The 24462-nt window shown below is 35.9% G+C and overlaps 1 protein-coding gene across 6 annotated transcripts in view; it reads left to right on the top strand.

Moving 5' to 3' along the window:
• Window positions 1-24462, top strand: part of enox2 (ecto-NOX disulfide-thiol exchanger 2) — a 918217-nt gene that overhangs the window by 841202 nt on the left and 52553 nt on the right. For all 6 annotated transcript variants that reach the window (XM_039765983.1, XM_039765987.1, XM_039765986.1 and 3 more), the window contains 3 exons: window positions 5788-6000; window positions 13403-13509; window positions 23674-23788. In XM_039765983.1, coding sequence (XP_039621917.1) covers window positions 5788-6000; window positions 13403-13509; window positions 23674-23788 — 435 coding nt within the window. The remainder of the gene's footprint in view (window positions 1-5787; window positions 6001-13402; window positions 13510-23673; window positions 23789-24462) is intronic.

The following is a 24462-nucleotide window of genomic DNA, read 5'->3' as shown; positions in this document are numbered from 1 at the left end:
TTTCAGATAAATTTCGTGTAAAGTGCGATACTTTTGGATATATGGATTTGTATCGATTATTAGCTGTAGAATTTCTAATACGTCCGATCATTTAACTCTTTTGATTCTATGTTTCATTGCTTCTTCATGATCATAAATATAAATCTGACTGAATTGGGGTTTCTTTGAAATTAAACTTGTAGTAGCTTTAATTGTTGCGGAACCACAGAATCTCATAGTGTATGGTCCTGAATCGTGTAAATCTACGTTTTGAGCATTGGCTGATGTGAACGTGAACAGATTATTGTAGATGCGGATATTTTGCCTGTAGTGTTTGTGGATTTCACTTTCACCAAATAACAAATCTTTTAATTCTTGTGGATATGCCTTTTCATTGGGAAGAAAGACTACTTTTTCCTGATGTCAACATGAATTAGATGATCTACAAGTCTCTAACTTAAACTTTAAAGCCAAACAATATCTACATACTTCTATCATGCCACCTATGTCCATATATCTGATCTCTTTTCGCTGTTCCATTATTTCACTGAGTAATAATTTCCATTTGTTAGCTCTAATGTGACCTTTAGTATCAGTTTTTTTGAGACTTTTGAATTTTAGTACTTTCATAATCTCTAACCTTCTCTTCATGTGTATTGCACCAATGTTTGTGGACTTTTTTACAATGTTTTACTTTGTCTTCTACACTTTGTCTTTTATTTCTGGCCCCGGGCGTGGTTAAATCTCTTGGCACAAAGTCTGAAATTATCTCTGGAAAACTCTTGTCTCGTCCTAGGATAAAAAGTCTCGTCTTGTCCCAGGATTTTTGTATATAATAGAGAGATATGCTAGAATTCTACCTGTATGAGTAAGTAACAAAAGCATTTTATTACAGAGAATCACACAATATCATTTACTTTGACTTTAAAAAAATGTAGTAACAAAACCCTAGAGAGACTAGTTGTTTTACTGCTAACTACTTACTACTAGTGTGAAAATGGACGTAGAGTGTTAGAATGTTTTCGTGTGTGAAGAAAGATTACAGAAGCTGAAGCTTTTTTCACCTTGTGTATAGATAGATTCAGTGAAGTTTAGCTTTCGCTTTGTTTTTTTTTAAATATAAGTTCCTACCTGAACTACCTGAAAATTATAGAGACTGTTAATAGACCAAGCTAAGACATTGTATACTGCCTTGAAATATAATCTGGCGTTTATACCTTGGCTTGGCAATATTTTGGAAATGTTTAAAAAACAGCAAGTAATTAACTTTTTTCAGATGAAATGTGTATTCCTATTGGCTAAGACCTCATTTCTAGGTAGACCCGGATGTGCATTGTTCTAACTTGTGGCTGGTGAATTAATCTGTCATAAATTTGCAGGCAGTTATCAATTTTCGTTTCTTGGATCCGATTTGGATTAGGTTTCAGTCCTGGTGACAAAATGCCAAAAGTTGGTTATCATCTTACTAATCACCTCTTATCACGTCTGTGTCTCGTCAGAGATGCTCAGTCACATTCAAAAAATCTGTTTGTTAGGTGAGCAGTGCTGAAATTGCAGTCCCTAAAAAAATCTTTTCTAATGTGTTAATATCTCGAGTTGTAACATGCAGCTTTTGATGCCATTTTTACAAATATGGACAGGATGAACACAGTTTATGGAATATTTTCAGTGAAACATTTTTTTAAAGATTTTCTTTCGTCATCCACTAGTTGTGTGGTAACAAAAAACAAAATGTCAGTAAAATCTAAATATGCTCTGGCAAATGTCAATTTCTGCTGTCATAAAAGGAAAAATGTCTAACCCTGGCAAGTTTCCTGACAGTACAGCTTCACGTCTGCAGCCTTTTGTAGATAATCATATTCAGAGCAATATCATTTCACATGTGAAATTATTTTAAGCCCATAAATGTAATATTTGACATTATGAAAATTAATTTCTGGACCTGTAAATAGCTCATGAGATATATTTCAGTGTTTTGAAGAATTGTGAGGTTACCCTTTTACCAGCACTAGCCATTAGTTAACAGCAAATAATTGCAGGATTCGCTTTTAAACTGACAGAGAGCAGTTAGGTGCAGGTTTAGATTTGTCATTCTATGTACCTGATACTGTGAATCACTGCAGCATGAAAAACCACCACCATCATCATTGAAATCTGATGCATTTTACATAACAGCTTTCTGGAGCATTGCAGCATTAACAATATTTCACAGTAACCTTGTTGGTTGTCAGAATACATGTCTAAAAAACACTTATATAATAATAAAACAATATTTTATGTTAAAGCAATAAATGTCGTAAGGATTCTTGCTCTCAAAGTAAGAGTCTGGATATATGTGTGAATGAATATTACTTTCTGTTTCCTTCAAGGTTAAGCAGATTGCCTGGTTTTAACCATACCACAGTGTATGATGAATTCATTTTGCACTGTTTAGGTTATTTGGATTGTATGTTTCATCAGATTTTCTGAGCTGCATTTCCTAGTTAGTGTTTATTAGATTTGTTAGAGTGATTGTCTGTAAAAATACATAGCAGTTACAAAGTATTGGCTTTATTAGTTACAATTAAAAATATGCCCAATTATGACAGTTGCCCTTGGTAACTGTCCAAATAAGGCATGCCATTGTGTTTGAAGTATTTTTTGTACCCACATTATGTGCTTTAAATTAAATATGAATATATCTATCAGTCCTCATATATTTTTGCTTATATTCTGCAGTATGTTGAAAAATAAATGAGTGTATGGTTAAGTGGTGAGTTTTTTGTTTTTTTTAAAAGAGAAGAAAATTATGCAAAAAACTTTTTTCCACACTTGTTGGCCACACTCTGAAGGTTAATAGTTTGCATTGTGCTAATAAACATCAGACTACTTTAAGGTCACTGAAATTATTTTTATTTTAATAGTAAATTCAATTGAAACACATGCAAATGTAAGTGGAAACAGGCATGAATAATTCACTTTCATTACAGTATCGGTTTAAAGCCTAACAGTAGAAAGAAAGGAATTGTGTTTTATTTCCACCCTGAGGTGGTACCCTCTCTTTGTTTTTTCATGGAGACATTAGGTTCTGCAGTAATTGAGGGCACAGAAATACAAGCTTTCAAAGAGTACCACTTAGTCATATATTTTTCCACTTTCTGCAATTTTAGTGATGTCGTCAAAATGAACAAGACCTCTGCATTTGCTGTTTCCCATTTGCATTCACCATAAACATTGATAAGATGTAAAACCAAAAATTGCAACCAACGATGCACTCCATCTTGAAAAGGCCATTTTGATTGGATTCTCTTTCAAGAATGCATTATAAGGGATTGTGCACTGAGCCAAATCTCTGCTTCAAAAATAAGACGGATCTGTGTGGTGCACTGAAATGAACTTTAAAATCCTTCTACCAAGTACTGTAATCATTTCATTTTTAAAAGTACTGTAAAAAAATTAAAAGGTGATAAGGCACAAGTAGTATATGCATTAAATAACTAAGATAAACTTATTTAGAACTTCAATTTTTCTTTATTAATGTCATAAACTGTTTCTGTTTGTAATAATTACAACGGTTAGTATTAAACCATTAAAGTGTTAATGCATCCATCCAGTTTCATACATGCCTACTCCATTCATTCAAGTCCAGTTTAAATTACCAGTTAACTTGACACATACGCAAATAAGATGAGAATGTGCAAACACCATCCAGACGATGACCAGGCCAGGGTTTAATCCCTGTCTCCTTGGATCAGTATGTTTATAACAAAGTCATAAAACATCCACCAAGGCCTCAGAAAACCCCATCTTTTCAAAAAGATAATATGAACGTGCCATGTGGCGTGTTTCCCAGAGGGTGACCCACTTCATAAGATACTCATTGTTAGAGACCCAAGTGGCTGGACCAGGCCAAGGGGTTGCCCACATAATACCTGGCTACGGCAGATAGAAGGTCATTTCCAGAGGGTGGGACTGTACCGCGTGTCTGCCTGTTGAGGCTGCTAACCAGGATCCCGAGTTGTTTCATTGTGTAGTGGTTGCGGCAACACACTGTACCAGTGCATGCTCCCCAACTTGACTTAACTTGACTTGTTATGACAGTAATGATGATGAGCCCTGTCCTTGCATTTAAAGGTATGCTATAAAAAAACAAGAACAAGTGATGCTCTATTTAAATTATGTTGTTTTCATGAGGACACATTTGTAGCTCTGTAGTTTTGGGGGTCCTGAATAAGAAATGACATAATTTATCAAATCACTATTTAGTGTGATATGTATGTCTTTGTTATATGAGAAAGAAAAAACAAAGTACCTAAGAAAAATCCATACAGACAACGGGAGAAAAGTCAATGTTTGGACACAGGATTCAAGCCAGAACACTGGAACCATGATGTAGCAACATTAGTGACTACACAAATGTGCTCCTTTACAATGCAGAAATTAATACACGAAATTGTACAAAACAGACATCCACTTTTTCAAACATTTGGATCATTTGCATTCAACACCTATATCAAATGGCCTCACTGATACTCCCACAAATAGTTCTAAAGTGAGAATCTGCCCCTCTCAGCCTAGATGTGTCCATCCTTCTAAACTTAGCTACTGCTAAAAAAGGCACTTTTAAGGTAAGGTACAGGATGATGTGTTGTGCCTGTATAGGTGCTGCAAAGGTCAGTGTTTAAAGTTAAAAATGAACTTCATGAACTAGCACTCTCCATGGCTTTGCACTATGTCACATTTTGATCGGAGAGTAGCACAGAAGAACTCTGCACTATACTTCAGCACTGTGTGGTGGAAAGTCTTAATGGTCTGACGAGAATACAGTGATGTCAAATAATGAACACCATGAGATCACGATATGGTGTTGGTAATCAGATGTTCTGGATACACTTTTCATTATCAGAGACCATTAATATTGTTTGGATTTACTAAAGATTAATGGAATACAGTACAAGGAAATATTGAACTAAAACCTGCAACCCTGTTCCTGCATAACTGATACTAGGAACAAATTTTGTATTTCAACAAGACACCCATCTAAAGCTCAACATAGGAGTGGTTTAAAATTTAGAAACAAGATGTACTCAAGCAGCACAATCGGAGGCCTCCTCATTAATCCCATCAAACTTACTCAGACTTCCTCTCCAATACCATTCCTTAACTACCCTTTCACAGCTGGAACAATTTTGCAAATATTGAGCAATTGAGTAAATATTTATTAGAGACTTTCTGCCTCTTATTTCTGCCAGAGAGTGTTCAGCAAAGTACTTCACCCAAGGTAAAGGAAATTTCAAATTTGGTAACATTTAATTTTTTTATTATTTGAATTACTATTTATTTTTGGAAACAGCTCTATTAAAAAGAATGTGTAACTCACAAAAAAAATAAATCATATGTCTACCATATATACTTCAGTACATGCTGTATATTCATCCATCCATCCATTATCCAACCCACTATATACTAACTACAGGGCCACGGGGGGTCTGCTGGAGCCAACGCTGTATATTCATTCATTTACTAATAATACATTTCATAGTATGAAAGAAATATATCAAAAAGTGGTAAAGAAGAAGTGTTTACAAAATAGTTTTTTATAGTAGAACTTTCTATACTACTATATAGAGTTTTACCTTACACTGCCATGTTTAATAAAATACTTTCTTATAGAAATACTGCAAGTTTTACATGATAATACAGTATAAAGCAAGAGAAGGCTGGGTGAAGTTCAGATTTGACACTGTTCGAAATTCATGTAAGCATGTTTTTTGATTAAAGAATAAGTAAAGGCAAAAACTGATGGTTATATTCTTTGTTCTCATGTAGATGACTCTAAATTTCCAGAAGCTATTCGTATCCTACTGACTTGGGTAGAAAGAGGTGAAGTTAACCGCCGCAATGCCAACAACTTCTACTCCATGATTCAGTCCTCTAACAGTCACATTCGTCGACTGATGAATGAGAAGGCTGCACATGAAAAGGAAATGGAAGAGGCAAAGGAGAAGTTCAAAAATGCACTCTCTGGAATTCTGGTACAATGTGAGTACCTGTTTGACTTTCTCTTTCAAATCTATATGTTTAACTTTTAGAAATGTAAAAAATCATACACATTTACATCAAGGGACTCCACTTTAGGTTGTGTTAATCATTTGAAATTGTATTTACCATTTATTTACTTTATAGACAATGGTATAACTCACATTTTAAATTCTTTTATTTAAGGAGCAGAACAGGGTTCAAGATCACTTAAAAATATCTGATTACTTAGTAAAGAGGTAAAACATCCAAAGAGAATCTTTGCTCCAACTTACATACTGTAATACATTTAGATACAGTAATTGCCGTGCAGAATACCACATATGCATGTGGTAGTACTTGGGATTATGCATTGACCCCATACCATTCTCCAAAATCATGGCCCATTTATTCATTGAAAGCAGCAGGTGGTTTAGTTAGATACATTTTAGTTAATAAATCATGCACTAGTGGAAACAGCACTTCTGAATTTGTAAAGCATATGCTCCTTAATACTCCACCCCCATGCACTTTTCATTTACAGGATTGTTCCATTGTAGAAAACAGGTTGCAGACAGCATAAGGCAGCTATTTCAAGTCAGGAAGGCATGATAATGCAGGTTTATGTTTGCTTTTCTGCTACTAATGCACTATTGCCTCATGAGACCAAAAGGGAATCTTCTGCTGCAAATGTTTCAACAGAAGTGGTATTTTTACAAGGTGATAATGAGCTGTAATAACTCTTTGTGTTTAAAGTGAATTAAATATGAACCTTAGCTTAGACGCTGCTGAATTTCTGTCTTTACTCTAACTGTGGTGGTACTGTAGGTAATTGGAAATGCTTGTAGTCTTGATTGCCCGTTCTGCTTGGTAGATGTCTTTCTGTTTCTGTTCCTAATATTTTACATTTAATTGGCATGCTCCCCCTTGTTCTAATTTGTCAGTGTGTGAAAAGGTAAGTCTTCTGAAGGTCATTGTGACAATCTTGAGATGAACTGCTGTAAATGCAATCCAGGTAGGGTATCTCATCAGCATTTTACAATGAAAATCTCATAATATAACATAGCCAAAAAGCTGTACAAAATATAACCAGCCTTTCACTGATCATTTTAATTACATGCATTTTCTTGACAAGCAACAGTAATACTTTACTGTAAAAGGTCACCTAAACTTGCACGGTTCCTTTTGAATTGTAATATTGTATATGAATTTATAAAGATGTTTCAGATTTAAGCATTGCCACTAATAAGACAAAAACTCTTTAGAATGTAGAATGTATGAACAAACAGTTTAGCTGTTTTCCTTTCCATGTAACCTCATTTGCATAACAGTGAAATGTCACATTTTATGGTGTCTTTGTGTATTAAATTATCCTACCATGGCTGGTTTGTCAGTTTATCACACAGCAGTCTAACGCATACACCCAGGAGTTTGGAGGGTAACCGGAGTACTCTGAAAAGGACCCATGTGGACACAGGGAGAACATGCAGACTCCACCCTGATAGTGCTAAGAAATCTCCAGTTTCAGCATTACCTTCTCAGGAGACTGTTTTTAAATTAAAAAAAACAAAAAGTCATCTCTATGCATGTCTGTAACAGAAACCAGATTTAATACATAGTTATATGAAAGTATTTTTTTTTATAGAGAGTTTCTCTTTTAATACCATAAATCATGTCTGCTGATTTTTCTAAATGGCCAAACAGTAGACTAGTTTGTGACTTGTGCCTATTGCTATTTGAGTGGCTTCTCACTCCCACAGACCACAACTATAGTTAACAGATTTGACAATACGTAGATTCATGGATTTTTCTAAAGGTTTCCTTAACGTTTTAGATACTATTGGTTGTCATTACCTTTTTCTGTTCTATCTTACATGGAATTTCTCAATATGATTGGTTTATATTTTTAAACCCAACTCATAATGTCCTTCCTTCATGCAATATAGTTTAGCCAAAATACCAAGGTGAACATAATTGTGTTCTCTAAGGGGAAAAGTGCGGGCGAAAATGTGGCCATGTTCATTAAATAAGCCAATTAATTTTAACTGTTGCAGGGCCAAGGTTTTGACACAGTACTGCTGTCATAGCAGACTATGATGCAGTTAGTTTATCTGTATGCAATTCTCTGTGTGTCTCTAGAAACTAGAGCTTAATGAGGATTTATTGCCAGGAAATAATTGCAGAATAATAGCTGTATCTTCAAAATATAACTCTAATATAATATACTGGCTGTTAAGTATTATATCTGCATTGGACTGACTGTCTCGCCCAACCTAAAAGAGGTTAGTCATAATCAATCTGATATTGACCAGCCAGGGCTCGATGCCGGGGCTACCTCTTTTTTTAAAATATATTATTGATCTTAATAAGAATAAAAATAACAATCTGGTTAGGTTTGTGGATGATACTTAACCGGTTGGAACTGCTGATGATGTAGAATCGGCTGAATCATTACAGAGAGTCCCAGACAGAATGCAGACTTGAGTAGAGTTTTGCCAGATAAAATTTAATTTCAAATAAATATTTGAAAAGTTATATATATATATATATATATATAAATATATAATAAAATATAAATAAAAAGTATTATATACAGAATGTAAGGAATGTTAGATTTGAATACACAATGGGAGTTTTGAAACATTAAAGTACACTTTATGAGAAGAACCTAGGAATCATAGTGATCTTGTCATGTCTATATTCAGACATTGCAAAGTAATAATTAAGAAGGGTGTTGAGATAAATAACTTGATGTATTGGAGTGTACATTAAGTAAGGTTATGATTAAGCTATAACATGCAGTAGTGAGGCCTCATCTGGAGTACTGTAGGTAGCTTTGGTCTTCATATTACAAAAAGATATAGCATCAATAGAGAACTGTAGAGTATTGTAGTGTATGAGCTATGATGAAACAATGAAGGAGTTTAACCTTTTTAATTTAAGCAAATGAAGAATAAGATGTGTAAACTCTGCACATTTGTAATACTCTGAGTTTTTTAGAAATGCACAAAAGTGAATAGAGCCATATGGCTGGGTAGACAAAAAGTACAATTAAACAAGAAGGTAATAAACGGCCAGGAAATAAATACTGTCTTAGTCCTTGGCCGGAAATGAAAGGCACAGATACTGTATGACTGGCTCTAAATTGTATTTTGTTTTTGTTTTTAATCTCAGTTTGTATTATGAGTCTAGTTATTACTCGGCCTACTGAGAATCTTGTTGTCCCACAGTTAGACATAAATGTCAACTGCCTGTTATATTTGTTCAGGCATTGTTAATTTGATAGCACCCCACATGTACGTGTATAAGAAAAGAAAACAGAACACACTTGTAGGCAAATGTGTCAGAATTGGAATTTCTCAGAATATGCTGTATTGTGCACAAATCAGTGGTCACATTTTTGTGTCAAGCCTTATAGCCAGGCGGATTTCAAATGTCATAGGAAATAAGAAGAAACTGAATGAGCAACATTTCAATCTTGCAGAGAAAAATGTAAAGTGAAGTTTCTAATATACAAAGCATGTCTTCACTGTTGCTATTTTAAAGTAGATGATTCATAAAGAAAATAAATGCAAAGCTGGTATATGGTCATGCACTTCTAATACCCTGACATTAGAAAAAAAGACGTCTTAAATTCGTTATGAAGAGCAGGTCTGTCAAGTTAACAGAATAGTTAATTACCATTCATAGCTAGCTGAACATACATTGCACGCTGGCTATATATGAGAAGCAATCAAGTTATTAATAATTGTTTTCTCTCTTTATAATTAATATCAATAGAAACCAACCATACAGATATGCTTCCCATGCTATAGGAAATGGAAGGGTTGGATGTAAGAAAATACCTTGTTAAAATACTATACCAAGACACCAAGTGCATAATGGTTTGCAGATCTGCTGCCAGTAATTGTGGCAATTAGTATACAGTATGTCCTGAAGTAAGGATAATTGCCTTAAGTTCTGTTCTTGACAAGTCCATGTTGTTTTCCATGCTCTCATAACTCCATAATGTTGCTCTTAAATTATGTTTTGTCCCTCTAATTCCTGTCCTAATGCTAATTAATAAAGGTTGGTTGTTTTATAAAAAGAGCCAGTTTTGCTGCCATTGTTTAATTGTAGCTTGCAGTTAAACACTGAAGTACCATAGCTGAGTTTCCAGGAGCTCCTTCTGCATCTGTCTTCATGATTGAAACAAGACAATTTGTGCTTTCCAGAGCTGGAGTAATGAGACATTTGGAAACGCTACAAAGTTTCCTTAAGAAAGAGTTCTGTGAATATGGCACATTAGACCAAATCTACCTTATTCATCATCATCATTGAAGCCTCCTTGTCAGTCTGTAGTACCTAGAATCAGATGCCTGTCACTGTAAATGAGTATCTGTTTTCATTTGTGCATCTGTTGTCATCCCCATGCTATATAATCAAACACAATTGTAACTGCAATATGCATCTTCCTGTTCTGCAGAAACAGACTAAACTTTGGCACCTAATCATTGAATTCCAATTTACTATCATTACCACATAATCCCACTTGCAGGGAGTTGCCAGAGAGTTGGCACACTTTCTGGCAACACCTCGTTCTGAATGGAAAGCCAGCCTATCACTGGAAGTACGCCAGCACCTGCCCTCACACTGGGCCAAATTAGGGTCCCTAATGAACTTGAGAATGTGGGAGGAAATTGGCCTGGGCTCAGAGTACATGTGTAAAATATAAACCAGGTGATCATGCACTGCAAACAAACCATCTTTATATCAATGGAGCTTTTGTTTATGGATAAAGCACACCTGACCTCTTTTCTATTACTTTTGCTTGTCAAAATATATACATGCATAAAATTTTTAAGACATCATTAAAGTGATACATGGAAGAGGCTGTTAGTGCAGGTGTAATCAAAAATTACTGTGGGTACAAGTTTGTCTTAAATAAGGTAAGTCTGCAGTAAGTTAAACGTAAGTAAAATTGTGGCTGCTGTATCTACCAAGTACATTTTATAACACATCTTTGGCACTGAAAGTTATGTTTAGCTCTGTTTGCTTGTAATATGCACTAGTAAAGTAAGGCAACACATTGTAATGGCTTACCTTTTTTCTTGCTGCTCTTCATTTTCATGTATATGATGGTATTAACACACACACACACACAAGGTATTAACACGCAACCAATGGAATTAGACAGACCCCCATTCAGAACAAAGCTTACTGAATGGTTGATAGGTGTGCACAAGCAGTGCACTTGCTATTTGTTTTTTTTTTTAGGAGAGAAATATCTTGGCACCTTGGCAGATGGAGTGTCTGATCGTTACAATATGCATGCCAGGAAAAGGAAAATTCATCAGCTTCATTATCAGCCCATCTTTTTTTGTAAACTTGGATCTTTTTCCATTAAAAGTACTGGAACACAAAATGCTGATTTTTTTGACATGTCAGATTTATATTTAGATGCCTAACAGCATATATTCTTATGCATGTTTTCTTTGAAGTGTACTGGATTATGCATTGACCCAGAATGGGATTTCAAAGTAACCTCCACACTGTATATGCCAGTACTGTTCACATACAAATCGAAGCCCCACTGGGAAGAAAATTGGACTTCTCAAGTGGTAAATTTTGTTTCTTTTTATAGGCGAAGAAGGAACAAGCCATTCTATTAACTAGAAACTGAATAAAGGACGATAGCTTAGTAAAGTCTCAGTGAGTGCAGCAGCTGCTAGGGAAATATAATTTCATTTTGCTCACAAAGCCATTATTCTCTCCATTATTTTCCTCATTGATTAGTAGCATTTGGATTTAAGCTTACCAGCCTGAAGTAAGAGTACATTTTTCACATGCTTTGACCTTCTTTTTGCATTCACTCCCAGAGTCAGATTAAAGATTGTTAAGTTAGGTATTGATTTTAGTACCATCTTATTACTTTTTGTTCTGCATGCTTTGGATGGCCCTGCAAATTCAACAAGGTGTGATAAGTTTTATTTTCACTGTATTCATCCATCTATTATCAAAAGCACTTAATCGAGTTCAAGGTTGCCAAAACCTGCATTTGGCACAAGTGAGTAATTAAACCCAGGCCAGCATGGGCTCATCGCAGGGCAGGGCAGACTCCTGCATGCACCCACACATACCCACACTCCCTCATAGTGGAGCCAATTAACCTAACATTACCGTGAGAAAAGCCCGCGCAATCACAGGATGAACATGTAAGTTGCAAACAGATAGTGACAGGGTCAAAAATCATATCTACATCTTTAGAACTGTGAGGCACCAGTGGGACATCTGATGTATATAATTTTTTTCTTAAGATGATTTTTGGTTATGTAAAATAAGTAATACAAAATAGTTTTCATTCATTATAGTAACTTTTACATTTTATCCTCACTATTACATAAAGCTTAAAAAAATGAGAAGATATTTTAAAAATATAATTTTGTAATACAATCATGAAACTCGTTCCACCCTTTGTTATATACTTATTATTATCATTGTCATTTGTTTTCATAGACCTGTTGTGAACTAATCACGACATCAAACAGCAGTAGCTATAGAGAATATTTTATTTCAAGGCTAAGAGAGGTCTACGTTGTTAATAGTGTGTCTTGTGTTTCTAGCTCCATGTGTGACATTTTCACAGATGTATGTATATTAAGAGTTGTAATATCTAAATACGTCAGGAAAATTATTTTACTCATGAGAAATGTGACTGAGTGTCTGATTTGCATATAGATTTATAAAACAATCATGGATATTGTAAAATATTTCATAACAAGTGTTTACTGAGTTAAACTTCGTAGCAGAAATATGGCAGAAATGTAAATAGAAGTATCTCTGAAAATGTTTTCTGCCCAGGGTGTGTTATAAAGTTCTAAGCTGTCACTGCATGAAATGAATGGTTTATGGGTCTGGGTAATACCAATGTATGCATCCTTGTGTCACTTTTAACTGATCTCCTGTGTTGCACACTTCATTTTATTGTGCTGTGATGGCATGAAAGAGGGTACAGACTGCTTAAAGGATGTTAAACTACTTAAGTGCCCATCTTGTCAGTGCTAATCACTTCATTTTAATTTTCACTTTTACCTAAAGCACTTTCTCCTCTTACCTGTTAGCCAATAAAAAAAACTTTGCACTTTTTCAGGCAACATAAGCCATCTTTTTTCATGCAGTGTGGAGCACCCCTTTGCTTTTCAGGGTGGCAGCCATCATGTAACAGGCAGAGTTTGTTTTAGAGTATATGTCTGTGCATTTCTTTGAGTGGTTCCCCATTAGACGTGAGAGCATTCTAAACTGCCGTGCATTGCACAGTGGTGTAGCGGAGAGTACAGCATGACTGGCTATCTACCTGATTCCACTTTTTTACTCCTCTGCTCCTTCTCATCCGCCCCCCTTCTGGATGGTTCAAACGCTATCTGACTGGCCCAACGCAACACCACAGTTGAGCAGATTGTGTCCGTATTCCACGCTTCTTCCAAACAAAAGGCATGGGACCATTTCTCGAAAGCCCAGCGCAAGAATCTGGACATGTGGCGCAAGCAAGCAGAGGTTGGTAATTCTTTTTCTTTCCTTTTTTTTTTTTTAAGAAAGCATTTTTCTTGCTTCCAAAGTATTTCCTGCCTTAGCCACTCATTGGCTTTTACACTAAAAATTAAACTGTTTGCTTTTGAACAATTTATTGATTCTGAATTTCTCAGGATTTGGCAGCCTAAACATTATACAGCTGTGGAGCCAGCAATAAACTAGGTTCATTCTTCCCTCTCTCTCTCTCTCTCTATATATATATATATATATATGTATATATTATTTTTTTTATGCTTTAGCAGCCAGTAAGGTGAATGCATTACTAATATTAGGTTGCATCCTCATTCACAGTACATTTTGTAATATGCCTCTTGAAACACATCACCAAAACTTTAATGTTCCAAGGATGTGTTAAATTCTACAATACCAAAGAGACATGCTGGAATGAGGATTTTAAGGCTGTGTTCTGTGTGGGGAACTCCTGCTTGTTTTCTTTGTTTAACAATACTACATTTTTAAGTTTAATAAATTGTAAAACTCCTTCAGTTGAAACTCCACTTTGATGTAGTTTGTCTGATTTCTGATTGATAGCTAGACCCCTGACCTCAGGTACTTGGGCTCACTGTGCCATGCCCACTTTCCGATTATAAGGTAGTGATTTACCAGCTCTGTGCACTGTAATAAAACTGAAGGAGAAGACCTCACCGCTAAAGCCATCAAATTAATTACAAGTCAAAATACTCTTGTCTCAGTGCAGAAAAATCTGCTGTATGTACTGCACATTAAGTTGCATGGTTTTAACGTTGCACTTAAATTATTTTCTGTTCAGGCCAAAATACATACAATTGTAGAAACCATTTATCTAATTTACAGTTCTGAAAGCACCACTCTTCCCGTGAACCTAAAAAAAAAAAATACACACAATGACAAATGTGCCCTTTTATAAAATCCTTTGTTCTCATTTTCTGGTAAGTTATACTTAATCAGTTTAAAATTAATCTGGTTTATTATAAGTGCAAAATGTCTTGCTGCAATCCATCACAATTTGAGCAAAGTACAATTTATTATCTAGGCTTCCAATTTAAAATGTTTCTTTATTTTGTGATTATCAATTAAATGAAGGACTTGTCACTTGTATGTTTTCTGCTATTTATAGAGTGTTCCAGGCAGTTTTGCATAGAGCCATTGTTTCAATAAAGCCATTGTTTCAGTAAAGATAAATGACAAATTGATCTTCCTAAGTAATATTATAATTATATACAATGTATGTAGTATTTGTATTAGAGAAGTGTGAGAAGTGCATGATTAGAATTGCTTCCAGAGGATACATATGAAATCAAGAAATATATTTTAATGTACCGTCCTTTGATGAAGAGGTGTATAGGACCCTCTCACCCCTACCGGTGCCTATACTGACTATCTGGAGATCTACTTGTTACTCAGAAAGCGGACTCCTCTCTGGGATTGTGCAAGAGCACAGTTTCCTAAACTTGGTGCTGGAATATCATTTGCTGTTGGCTTTTCCTTCCAAAAAATGATTTAACCATGGGCCAATTTCTGCCAGCTAGTAGGCCACTCTTTTATTTTAACGTGGTCTTACTTCAATATTACCAAAATCACGTACCTTAATATGTTTCATTTTTCTGTGGAATTTAGCAAATAGTCATTTCTTTTTTTCACAGGAATAGAGTTAGTTATCCTAAGCTTATTTGTTAAAATTTTAATCTCTTATTTCTTTCACAGTGCCTGTCATTGAAGTAGCTGCTTGAAGATGTGCATGTTGTAATTTGCAATGTGGTCTAGTTTTAATTAATTCTTAAATAAGTGTATTTTATATGGAACAGAATAACGGTATTGTCCAGAAAATTAAGAAGGAGCATAAAGAAAGTCTTTGTATCATGGCATATGAGCAAACTACATTAATCCATCCATTATCTATAATAGCTAATCTTGCACCACTCTCAATGAATATGGAGAATAAATGAGAAAATTAAATAGATTAGTTGTAATGAAAACCACCAGCCTCTGTGCCACTTTGAAACATTTATGAATCACTGTGCTTTAGAAGTGATATAACGTTTGGTCACAGGGTCAAAATGGTAATGTGCTGTATTAAACATGTGTACCATACTTGGAAGGGAACATCTCTAGGAGTCAAGGCCCTGCAACCTATGATAGTCTCACCCTTACATCATAATTAGGCGAGGTGTCAGTTGCTACCATCTACAGGAGTCCAGAAAAACCTTAGAGGTAAGAAATACCATATACTGTACATTATTTAGACAATGCTCTGCTACCAGAAGTGAAAGAGAGAGGGGTGAAGATGAAAAGGGCTTCTTAACCCCTGTATAAAGTGGTCCTTGCAAAGTAGAACCAGTATTTGTTTATTTTGTACCCCCTTTCTTTACCTCAATTGTTTGTGTTGGTGGCACGTCATACACACAAAATAAAGCAAACTGAATCAAATGAAGTGCCTCTGCTGCTTCTATGCCATTCTCAATTCGGCTGACTGCCCAGGAGGCTTCCTGTGACTATATACAGTACAGGCCAAAAGTTTGGACACACCTCCTCATTCAATGTGTTTTCTTTATTTTCATGACCATTTACATTGGTAGATTCTCACTGAAGGCATCAAAACTATGAATGAACACATGTGGAGTTATGTACTTAACAAAAAAAGGTGAAATAACTGAAAACATGTTTTATATTCTAGTTTCTTCAAAATAGCCACCATTTGCTCTGATTACTGCTTCGCACACTCTTGGCATTCTCTCGATGAGCTTCAACAGGTAGTCACCTGAAATGGTTTTCACTTCACAGGTGTGCCTTATCAGGGTTATTTAGTGGAATTTCTTGCTTTATCAATGGGGTTGGGATCAGCAGTTGTGTTGTGCAGAAGTCAGGTTAGTTGGACGATCATTTATTTTTCAACAGGACAATGACCCCAAACACACCTCCAGGCTGTGTAAGGGCTATTTGACCAAGAAGGAGAGTGATGGAGTGCTGTAAATGGTGTGGAGCCAACCTGGACACAGACAGGCGGACATGTTGTTTTCAAACCACCACACATTTTATTTACAATTATATTTACAAATATTGGTCACTCAGACCCAGTTAAAATAGTGCACACAACCCCAATACTCAGTCCTGGCCTCACAATGCCTTTCTTCGGGCCACCTCCACACCTCTCTCGTGCCTTGTTCTGCTTCCACCCGACTCCAGCCTTGAATGAAGGGAGACGGCCTCTTTTATCCTCTCCCAGACAAGTTCCAGGTGGCTCCCGGCATTCCCTTGTTGGCCACGCCCCAGCGTGGCAGAAGTGCCGGCTGTTCTCCCGGCAGCTCTCCGGGTGCCCTTCTAAATCTTCCCCCTAGCACTTCCTGGTGTGGCCGAAGTGCTGAGGGGAACAGGTCCCTAAGGCATTGGGGCGCCTCATGGCGGTGACCACGGGCCCCTACAGGGTGGGGCTTCCATGCCCTCAACCCGTGGCCCCCAAAGCAACCAGGAAGGCAGCCCCCACGTGATCCAGGGTGGGCCTTGACCCTCTTCCGGTCCCTCACGGCGTCCCGGCCGGGTCGTTGCCCCTGGCATCCCTGACAATGGTCATGAAAATAAAGAAAACACATTGAATGAGGAGGTGTGTCCAAACTTTTGGCCTGTACTGTATATATTTCCACCATGAAATGCCCAAGAGTATCATTTTAAAAACAATTTGGACCTTTGCTTTTATCCACATCATCTTTAACATTACAATTCAACTCTAATGTTTTTGTTGTCATTTTAAAGTATTTGTTTGTAGAAATTGTGCTTGAAAGTACAGTGTAGCAATTTGTGTTAACGATGAAGTCATAAGCATGTAAAACTTTGCAGTGCTGTTTTCACCTTCTCTGTGAGTTCAGTTTAGTTGTTTATTTTATGCTGCACACTTCCATTAATAAACCCAGAGCACTGTGCAAATTTATAAATGTAGTAGTTACAATGCAAATAGATACCCCAAATATAGACATATCTGGCTATATACCTAATTTAGGTTTTTATAAAGTTTAATTATCAAAATAAAATAATATGGTAATGTACTAATGTATTATTATATTAAAGTAAGGCTGTCAAGAAAGCAGTGGAAAACAATTGTAAACAGACTCCAGAGGAAAGAAAACTCACTCGCTGTCCATCCAAAGAATAACGGCACAAGCTAGTGTAGAAGATTGGATGTTCTAGATCTGTTGCTGGTGATGAAACATGTTTATCTGGGCTGTTACAGTTGCTCATTGTGGCGCTGTTGCCTTACAGTACCAGAACAGTGGATTTTATCCCACCTTACTCACTGCCTCTGTGGAGCTGGCATGTTCACCTCATGTCTATGAACTTTATTTAGGTAGTCCCTTTTTTCTTGTGCATCCCAAAGACATTTTGTGTTATATTCTTGAACATATCTCAGTTAGCTGTGTCTGGGTGATTGTACCCCACAATGGAGCTCTCTTTCCTTTCTTGCACCTGATGCAGATGAGAATGACTCCAGGTCCCTGCCATCTAATCTTCCAAGTATATGTATAAATACAGTAGATACATTGGTGGATACTCTTTCCTGAGGTCCTGGTGCAAGTAAATGTCTTCCTTTCATGAAGTCTGTCAAAGACAATAGAATTAAACCATTATTGCATAAAAAAGCAGGCTGTGATCTTCTTTATGTTGAAGTGATGATGAATACTTGGTGACTTCTTTTCCACAGCTTCTAATACTGAATAAACATTTAAAGACATATTTTCAGTTTAATGGGAGTCCATTGAAGTTACATGTTGTTATTTTTTTCATTGTAGCATAGTTAACAACTTTGCATCTGAAACATACAAGTCCATTTCTAATTTATGTTTGCAATGATATTGAAGAAAACGGTCCCCTTCAAAAAAAATATTTTTAACATTGATCACAATTTACAGTACCTGGTGTGATTGTATCCTCTGTGTAACACTAGCAGAGTAGGGTCAGAAAAAAGAAATGCCCCCCAACAACAGGTGTAAGGTAGGAAGCAGCTTTAGGCCAGTTGCCAGCCTGATGCAGGACACAAACACGCATGCACTCTGCCTCGTCTCAGAGCAATTTAGATGTGCCCAACTGGCATGATTTGAAGGTTTCTGGTGAACTACACACAGAAAATCCATGCAGGTATGGAAGAATGTGCAGAGTTCACACAGAGGGTGGATACGTCTAGAATTGAAACTAAGTCTTTGTACTTTTGGGTCAAACAAAAATATGAATTAAACAAAAAATTTCAGTTTTGACATATGGCTTCATCTGCCATATTGGCCTCTTTAGCCCATTCATATCTTTTATATCCAGTGAAGACCTACTGTGGCTTTTAGCACTTTGACTTTTAATTGATGTCTTTAATATAAATAGTTGTTTGCTTGACAACATTTATATTTAAAGTCTGCCTCAATGTGTTAAAACAACTTGTGATAATTCCTGTGTGTGAAACAACAGCTTGTGTCATCACAATATGGGCAGCTCAGCATGACTTATTGACAGTGTCGCAGAGAAGAGGATCCTGTAGGAAAAAAGCAAAACATGTACAGTCTATGCATGTTGACTGCTGTCATTAAAATATTTTGTTTAAAATCAGAAAATAAAGCTGGAAGGCAATTTGTTTTTCTAAAATATTCAGGTAATGGAAGCAGATGTCCTTTTTTTTTAGCCATTAATAACATTTTTTTCTCTCCATTTGCTAGCTGGCCATTCTGCACGTACAGCAGCAATTTGACCCATGTCTGCCAGGCTCAATATCTGCATGCAGTGCTGTCTTAACTGAATTTTCTGTTTATTATTTTAATTTTCATATCCAGGCAATGATTTCCAGGTAGCAAATTTGGTTCATGAACGTATGCATTGGCAAAATACATCATTCTTGGGAAAACTGGTGTAAAGCTGGCATCTTTATTAAATAATGTGCTTTTACATTAAATATCTTGCTTAACCAATGCATCGTATTCACTTCTTTTATCTGTCTAATAACATGGTTTGTTTTATATATCTTTGTCAATATGTGTGTTCATCTAAAAAAATATTCAAATCAACCAAAAAAGGTCTTTTTTAACTTCTTGTGCACTGCTCATGTAACTGCCTGCATTATAAGGGCCTGTTGAGCTGTTGTTACTGAAAGGTAAGATATCACTTTTAAATTTAAACATTTCTACCCAGGATCCCACAAGATGAAAAAGTTTTTGTTTTTTCCTGTGCATTTCCCCTCTAAAGTTGGTCAAGCCTGCAGTGTAATGGTAAGTTTATATTTGGTCTGTACTCCCTGGGGTTCTGGTAAGTGATTATTTATAGAATTTATTAAATTGATACAATGCTCCATTATAAAAACCAATGTATGCTTGGCAGAAAGAGGTCTTTCTTATTATAAGCAGCAAGCAGTAATGAAACTGGTTTACCAGCACAGTTCTTCATTTGTGCTGATTGCTGACTCAGTACAGAGTGGTTGACCAGGCAGTGCTCGTGTCTTTGTTGATCGCACTAGCTTTGGAGTCCGAATGGTTTAAGCATTGAGTGAACCAGGAGTATGATGGGAACTAGCAGACTCCATGCTTCAGTTGCCTGTGTTTTATGTGACTGAAAATGAAAGTCCAGTTAGTGTCTGTGAACTTGTTGTACTTTGTTTCTCTCTCTCGTAGTACAAGCCTTACTGTAGCCCTTAGGTACATTTCTAAAGTTTAGTTGCAGACTCAATTTAGACTGCAACTGCAGCACAAACAGCTGTCATACCCTACACTGCTTTCTTTAGAGGTACACATTCAGTGCTGCCTATCACATACATGATAACTATGTGGAACTGTAAGGGATGTTTATACAATTGGCAATATCAGCATTACTTTCCTTACTCGACATTATTTTATTTTTTTAGTTATTATAGTTTCTTTTTTTACTACAACCCTCATCAGGAAAAATGTATGGGAAGATACATCTTTTCCTATTTTGTGATTAAATAAAACAAAAGAATAAAAAGTGCTATATAAAGCAGTGCTTAATTAAATATTGATTAAGTTCAATATGCATGAACCTTTTTCTTGTCCTAACTTCAGAAGACTCTAACATATCTCTGTGACAGTTTTTCAGTCCTACTGCTTGCATTGTGAATTACTGATGGCAGCCTCTCATACTGCCTGTGCAGCAGCTCCCAGCACAAGCGTTAGTCCTTCGATTACATTTACTTCTGTCTGCTTGGCAAACACAGGCAGCAAATGCTGCCATGATGATAAACTATGAGCAAACAGGGGCAGCTTGATCAGCCTGCATTCCAACTTATTGGAAGGATTTGCAGAGAAACATTTGGAGCTCCGAATTAGCCTAATTCTGTGCTTTAATCATAATGTAACATGCCCACTTTACTTATTTTCAAATTAACCAACTTGATGCCACTGATGTGTTCAATCATTTTATATTCATAAGTTCATGAATGTAAAATGTTATTCCTACATTCTAAGGAAAACATAAGGAAAATAATGGAATTTTAAACAAGAAAAATGATACACTGTATAAGAGATGGAAGCATCATTTAGCAATTAAATGTAGACATTTTGGAGGAGTTACACTGAATGGCTCTTTTCTTGCTAATTTCAGATAACGCCAGGTATGCATCATGAGGTAATGGGGAGCTGTATGTTTCCAACATCTATGTCTTTGAAGTGATTTCAGAAACCTGTAGGCCTGTACAGTGGTGTTTTGTATAAAAGGAATGTCATGACAGATATGAGACACCTGTCCACCCATCCCTTTATAGCAATCGAATGAAACACTTGCAAGCTACATGTAAAATGACTTAGCATTTCCCCCTCTGGAGTCAGACCATAGTAACACCCACTGTATTCTCTCATTTGCTCTGATATGCTTTATTATAGCTTGGTGGAAGTTTCAGGCCAGAGCTATTGGGAGAAACAGTTAACATTTTTGTTTATTAAGTATTTCTGTAGTAATGACTCATATTCAAATATATCAGCGATAATAGAACACAATTATGTGCCTTACTAGACTCACTAAACACATGTTCTTTAACAGTACTTTACAATGTCATTTGTTAAAAACATATCCCAAATTGTCTTTCAGTGGGCCCGATAGCTTTCATGGAATGCAGAATCCTTTTTAAGTGATGCAGAAAATGTCAGTAATGGATATGCTATTAGTTGTTTGGTTGTGAGAGGGTATGTGGATAATTTTGGTTGAAATTTCTTAAACAAAGCAAAGCATTTTTGAAATAAGTCTCCAATGGAGAGTTAAAATCATTGTTGAAGTCTCAAGGTAAAATTATCGGCTGTTTTGGGCCATAATTAAAAGGAAGTATGAAAGTTTCCTAATAGATTATAGAATCAGAGAAATATTCAATTATAATCATGTGCAGATAATGCAGCTGTGTAGTTGTTTTTAGTATAATGTAAATTCTGAGTATATATTTGTACATAATTCCCTCCCTTTAATATTCTTTTGCAAATAAGTGACTTTTTTAACTGTTAAATTCTAAATAGAAAATGTTCCTTGTGTTTGGGATTTGTTTAGTGACTCAAGAGCATCTGTTTAGTGAGTAAAGAGGTAAATATGCTAAATTTACAAGCTGAAGTCACTTCTCACATGGTAAATTTGAAACAGTGAACTAATCTGTGAAATGAGGTCACACAGAATATTTCTCTGTTTTAAGATAGTTGAGTTTGACAATTTTTTACATTTGTACAGCAAGGTATATTTGAGAACTGACGCTTCCCAACAAATTTCTCTGAAAAATAAGTCTGCCAGATTTCAACGAAATCAGTCCACTGGGAGTGACGTTGTTGTATACCCATAGATAGATAGACCCTAACCTGACGATCAATGTATGTGATTGTCACATTTTATGGAAATGAACCTAAAAATACCAACCATTCTGTCACTTTCTCAATCTGATTTTTTTATTACAGGGTCAGAGAATAAAACCAGAAAATGGCAGAATCAATCAAGTAATGCTAACAATGTAATATTGGAAATGTTTTAATAAGCTAGATGTAAATATAGTATTGTTCACTACCCCCACATCAGTATATCACAATAAGGCAGACTCAGCCTGTTTGTAAATACTGTGAGACGTTCATATTCACTGACATATCGTTCCAAAGTTTAGGACCTAATTCTGTTAATACAGTAAGTAATGTGGGTAGTACATCACCCATATAGGCAGTGGAGCCTTTTGCTTTTCCTAAACACGTTTTACTGCTGTCTTGTTTGGATTTTACATATGTATAATAGGTATAGTCCATTAGAATGTGGCTACAAAACGCAGATGATTTTCTTATGTGAACTAACTTATGAAAGATGAAAACATTTTACAAATAAAAGTTAATTATACATTTCTTTTTCTGCATTTGAAGTTTCAAGCATAACTCCAGTAACAGCAGATAAAGTGGGATTTTCAAAAAATGGCATTCTACCTTTGAGAAGTCCTTTGGTGTAGCGACACAGCGCAACACAAAGCTTATAATCACGGAAAATAAATTCTGAGGGTAAAATGTTAAATGGTTCTGTCCTGTACATTATTCATTTGACTACATTATCACAGATACTTCATAGTTAAGCACCAAAAAAAAGATAATGTAGTTTTAGCGCTGCATATAAATACTTTATGGGGCACATAAGTGTAATCTGGCAGGTTTTCAAAAATGATTCCTGAATATTAAACTTACAAAGTGGTGCCTGTGAAAACCTCTGTCAAGATCGGAACACTGCCAGACTGCATTGTGCGTTTATTAATGCAGACACTGAAGAGCCACTGGCTTGTCATCTTGTCCTTTGTATGTAGATATGCCAGCAACTAATTTATGTACTTTATTCTTTTCCAGCTGTTTTCAGAATTGTATCTATTTTATATTTTTCGGTTATTTATTTATTTATTTAGCTGTTTGTATTAACCTTATGTTTTCTAATATGGGACAAGATGTGTTACAAACTTACAAACACCTCCCATTCCATTAAAGCATTGCTGCAAATGCTTATTTTGAATGATTTGCTTGACAGTTTTTGCTTACAAAGTCCAAGAATGCTGCTGCTTTCAGAGTAGTGCTGAAAGTTCCTTTAGCTCAGCATATCCGTGCTGTAATGTCTCATGGAGAACTTAAACAGGGGACATGATGTCAAATAAATTTCAAGGAATGCACCATTTCCTTTCTGCAGGAAATCCGCAACATTCATAATGAAGAGCTCATGGGTATCAGACGGGAGGAGGAGATGGAAATGTCAGATGATGACATGGAAGACATTCCAGTGAGCAAAGAGGCAGATGAGAGAGGTGAGTTATTTTTGGGTCATTTCATATGTTTTTTTTTTTTTGTTTTTTTTTTACATTGTATTAGTAACAACAAGATAATATTTTCCATTCTTTTACTGAGAGTAGACTAGTAATAATAATAATAATACATTTTATTTATACAAGGCGCCTTTCAGAGAACTCAAGGACACCGAACAAACAATAAATAAAAAAAAGACACAATTATAAACAACTTAAAACATCAGAAAATCTAAAAATTAAAACCAAACAAAACCACTATAATCAGGAGGAAGAAGAAAAAGCCATTTTAAACAAATGTGTTTTAAGTTTACATTTGAAAGAGGAATATGATTTGATATTTCGGAGATCCGCAGGTAATGAGTTCCTGAAAGCTCTGTTCCCCATGGTGGTTAGACGGGCGGGAGGAACGGTCAGAAGGGTGGAGGAAGAGGATCTAAGGTTACGGGATGGAATGGCAACATGTAGAAGGTCAGACAGATATGGAGGTGCGAGGTTATGGATGGCTTTAAATGTTAGTAGCAGAATCTTAAAATCAATACGAAACTTGATCGGGAGCCAATGGAGCTGCTGCAAGACCGGAGTAATATGGTGAAAAGATGGGATTCCAGTGATGATACGTGCTGCAGAATTCTGGACTAACTGAAGCTTATAAAGAGATTTATTAGGGAGACCAA

The sequence above is a fragment of the Polypterus senegalus genome, chromosome 10 (genome assembly GCF_016835505.1).
Source record: "Polypterus senegalus isolate Bchr_013 chromosome 10, ASM1683550v1, whole genome shotgun sequence".
Classification (NCBI taxonomy): domain Eukaryota; kingdom Metazoa; phylum Chordata; class Cladistia; order Polypteriformes; family Polypteridae; genus Polypterus; species Polypterus senegalus.
The sequence above is the reverse complement of the archived record's forward strand: the minus strand, read 5'-3'. Positions and strand labels throughout refer to the sequence as shown.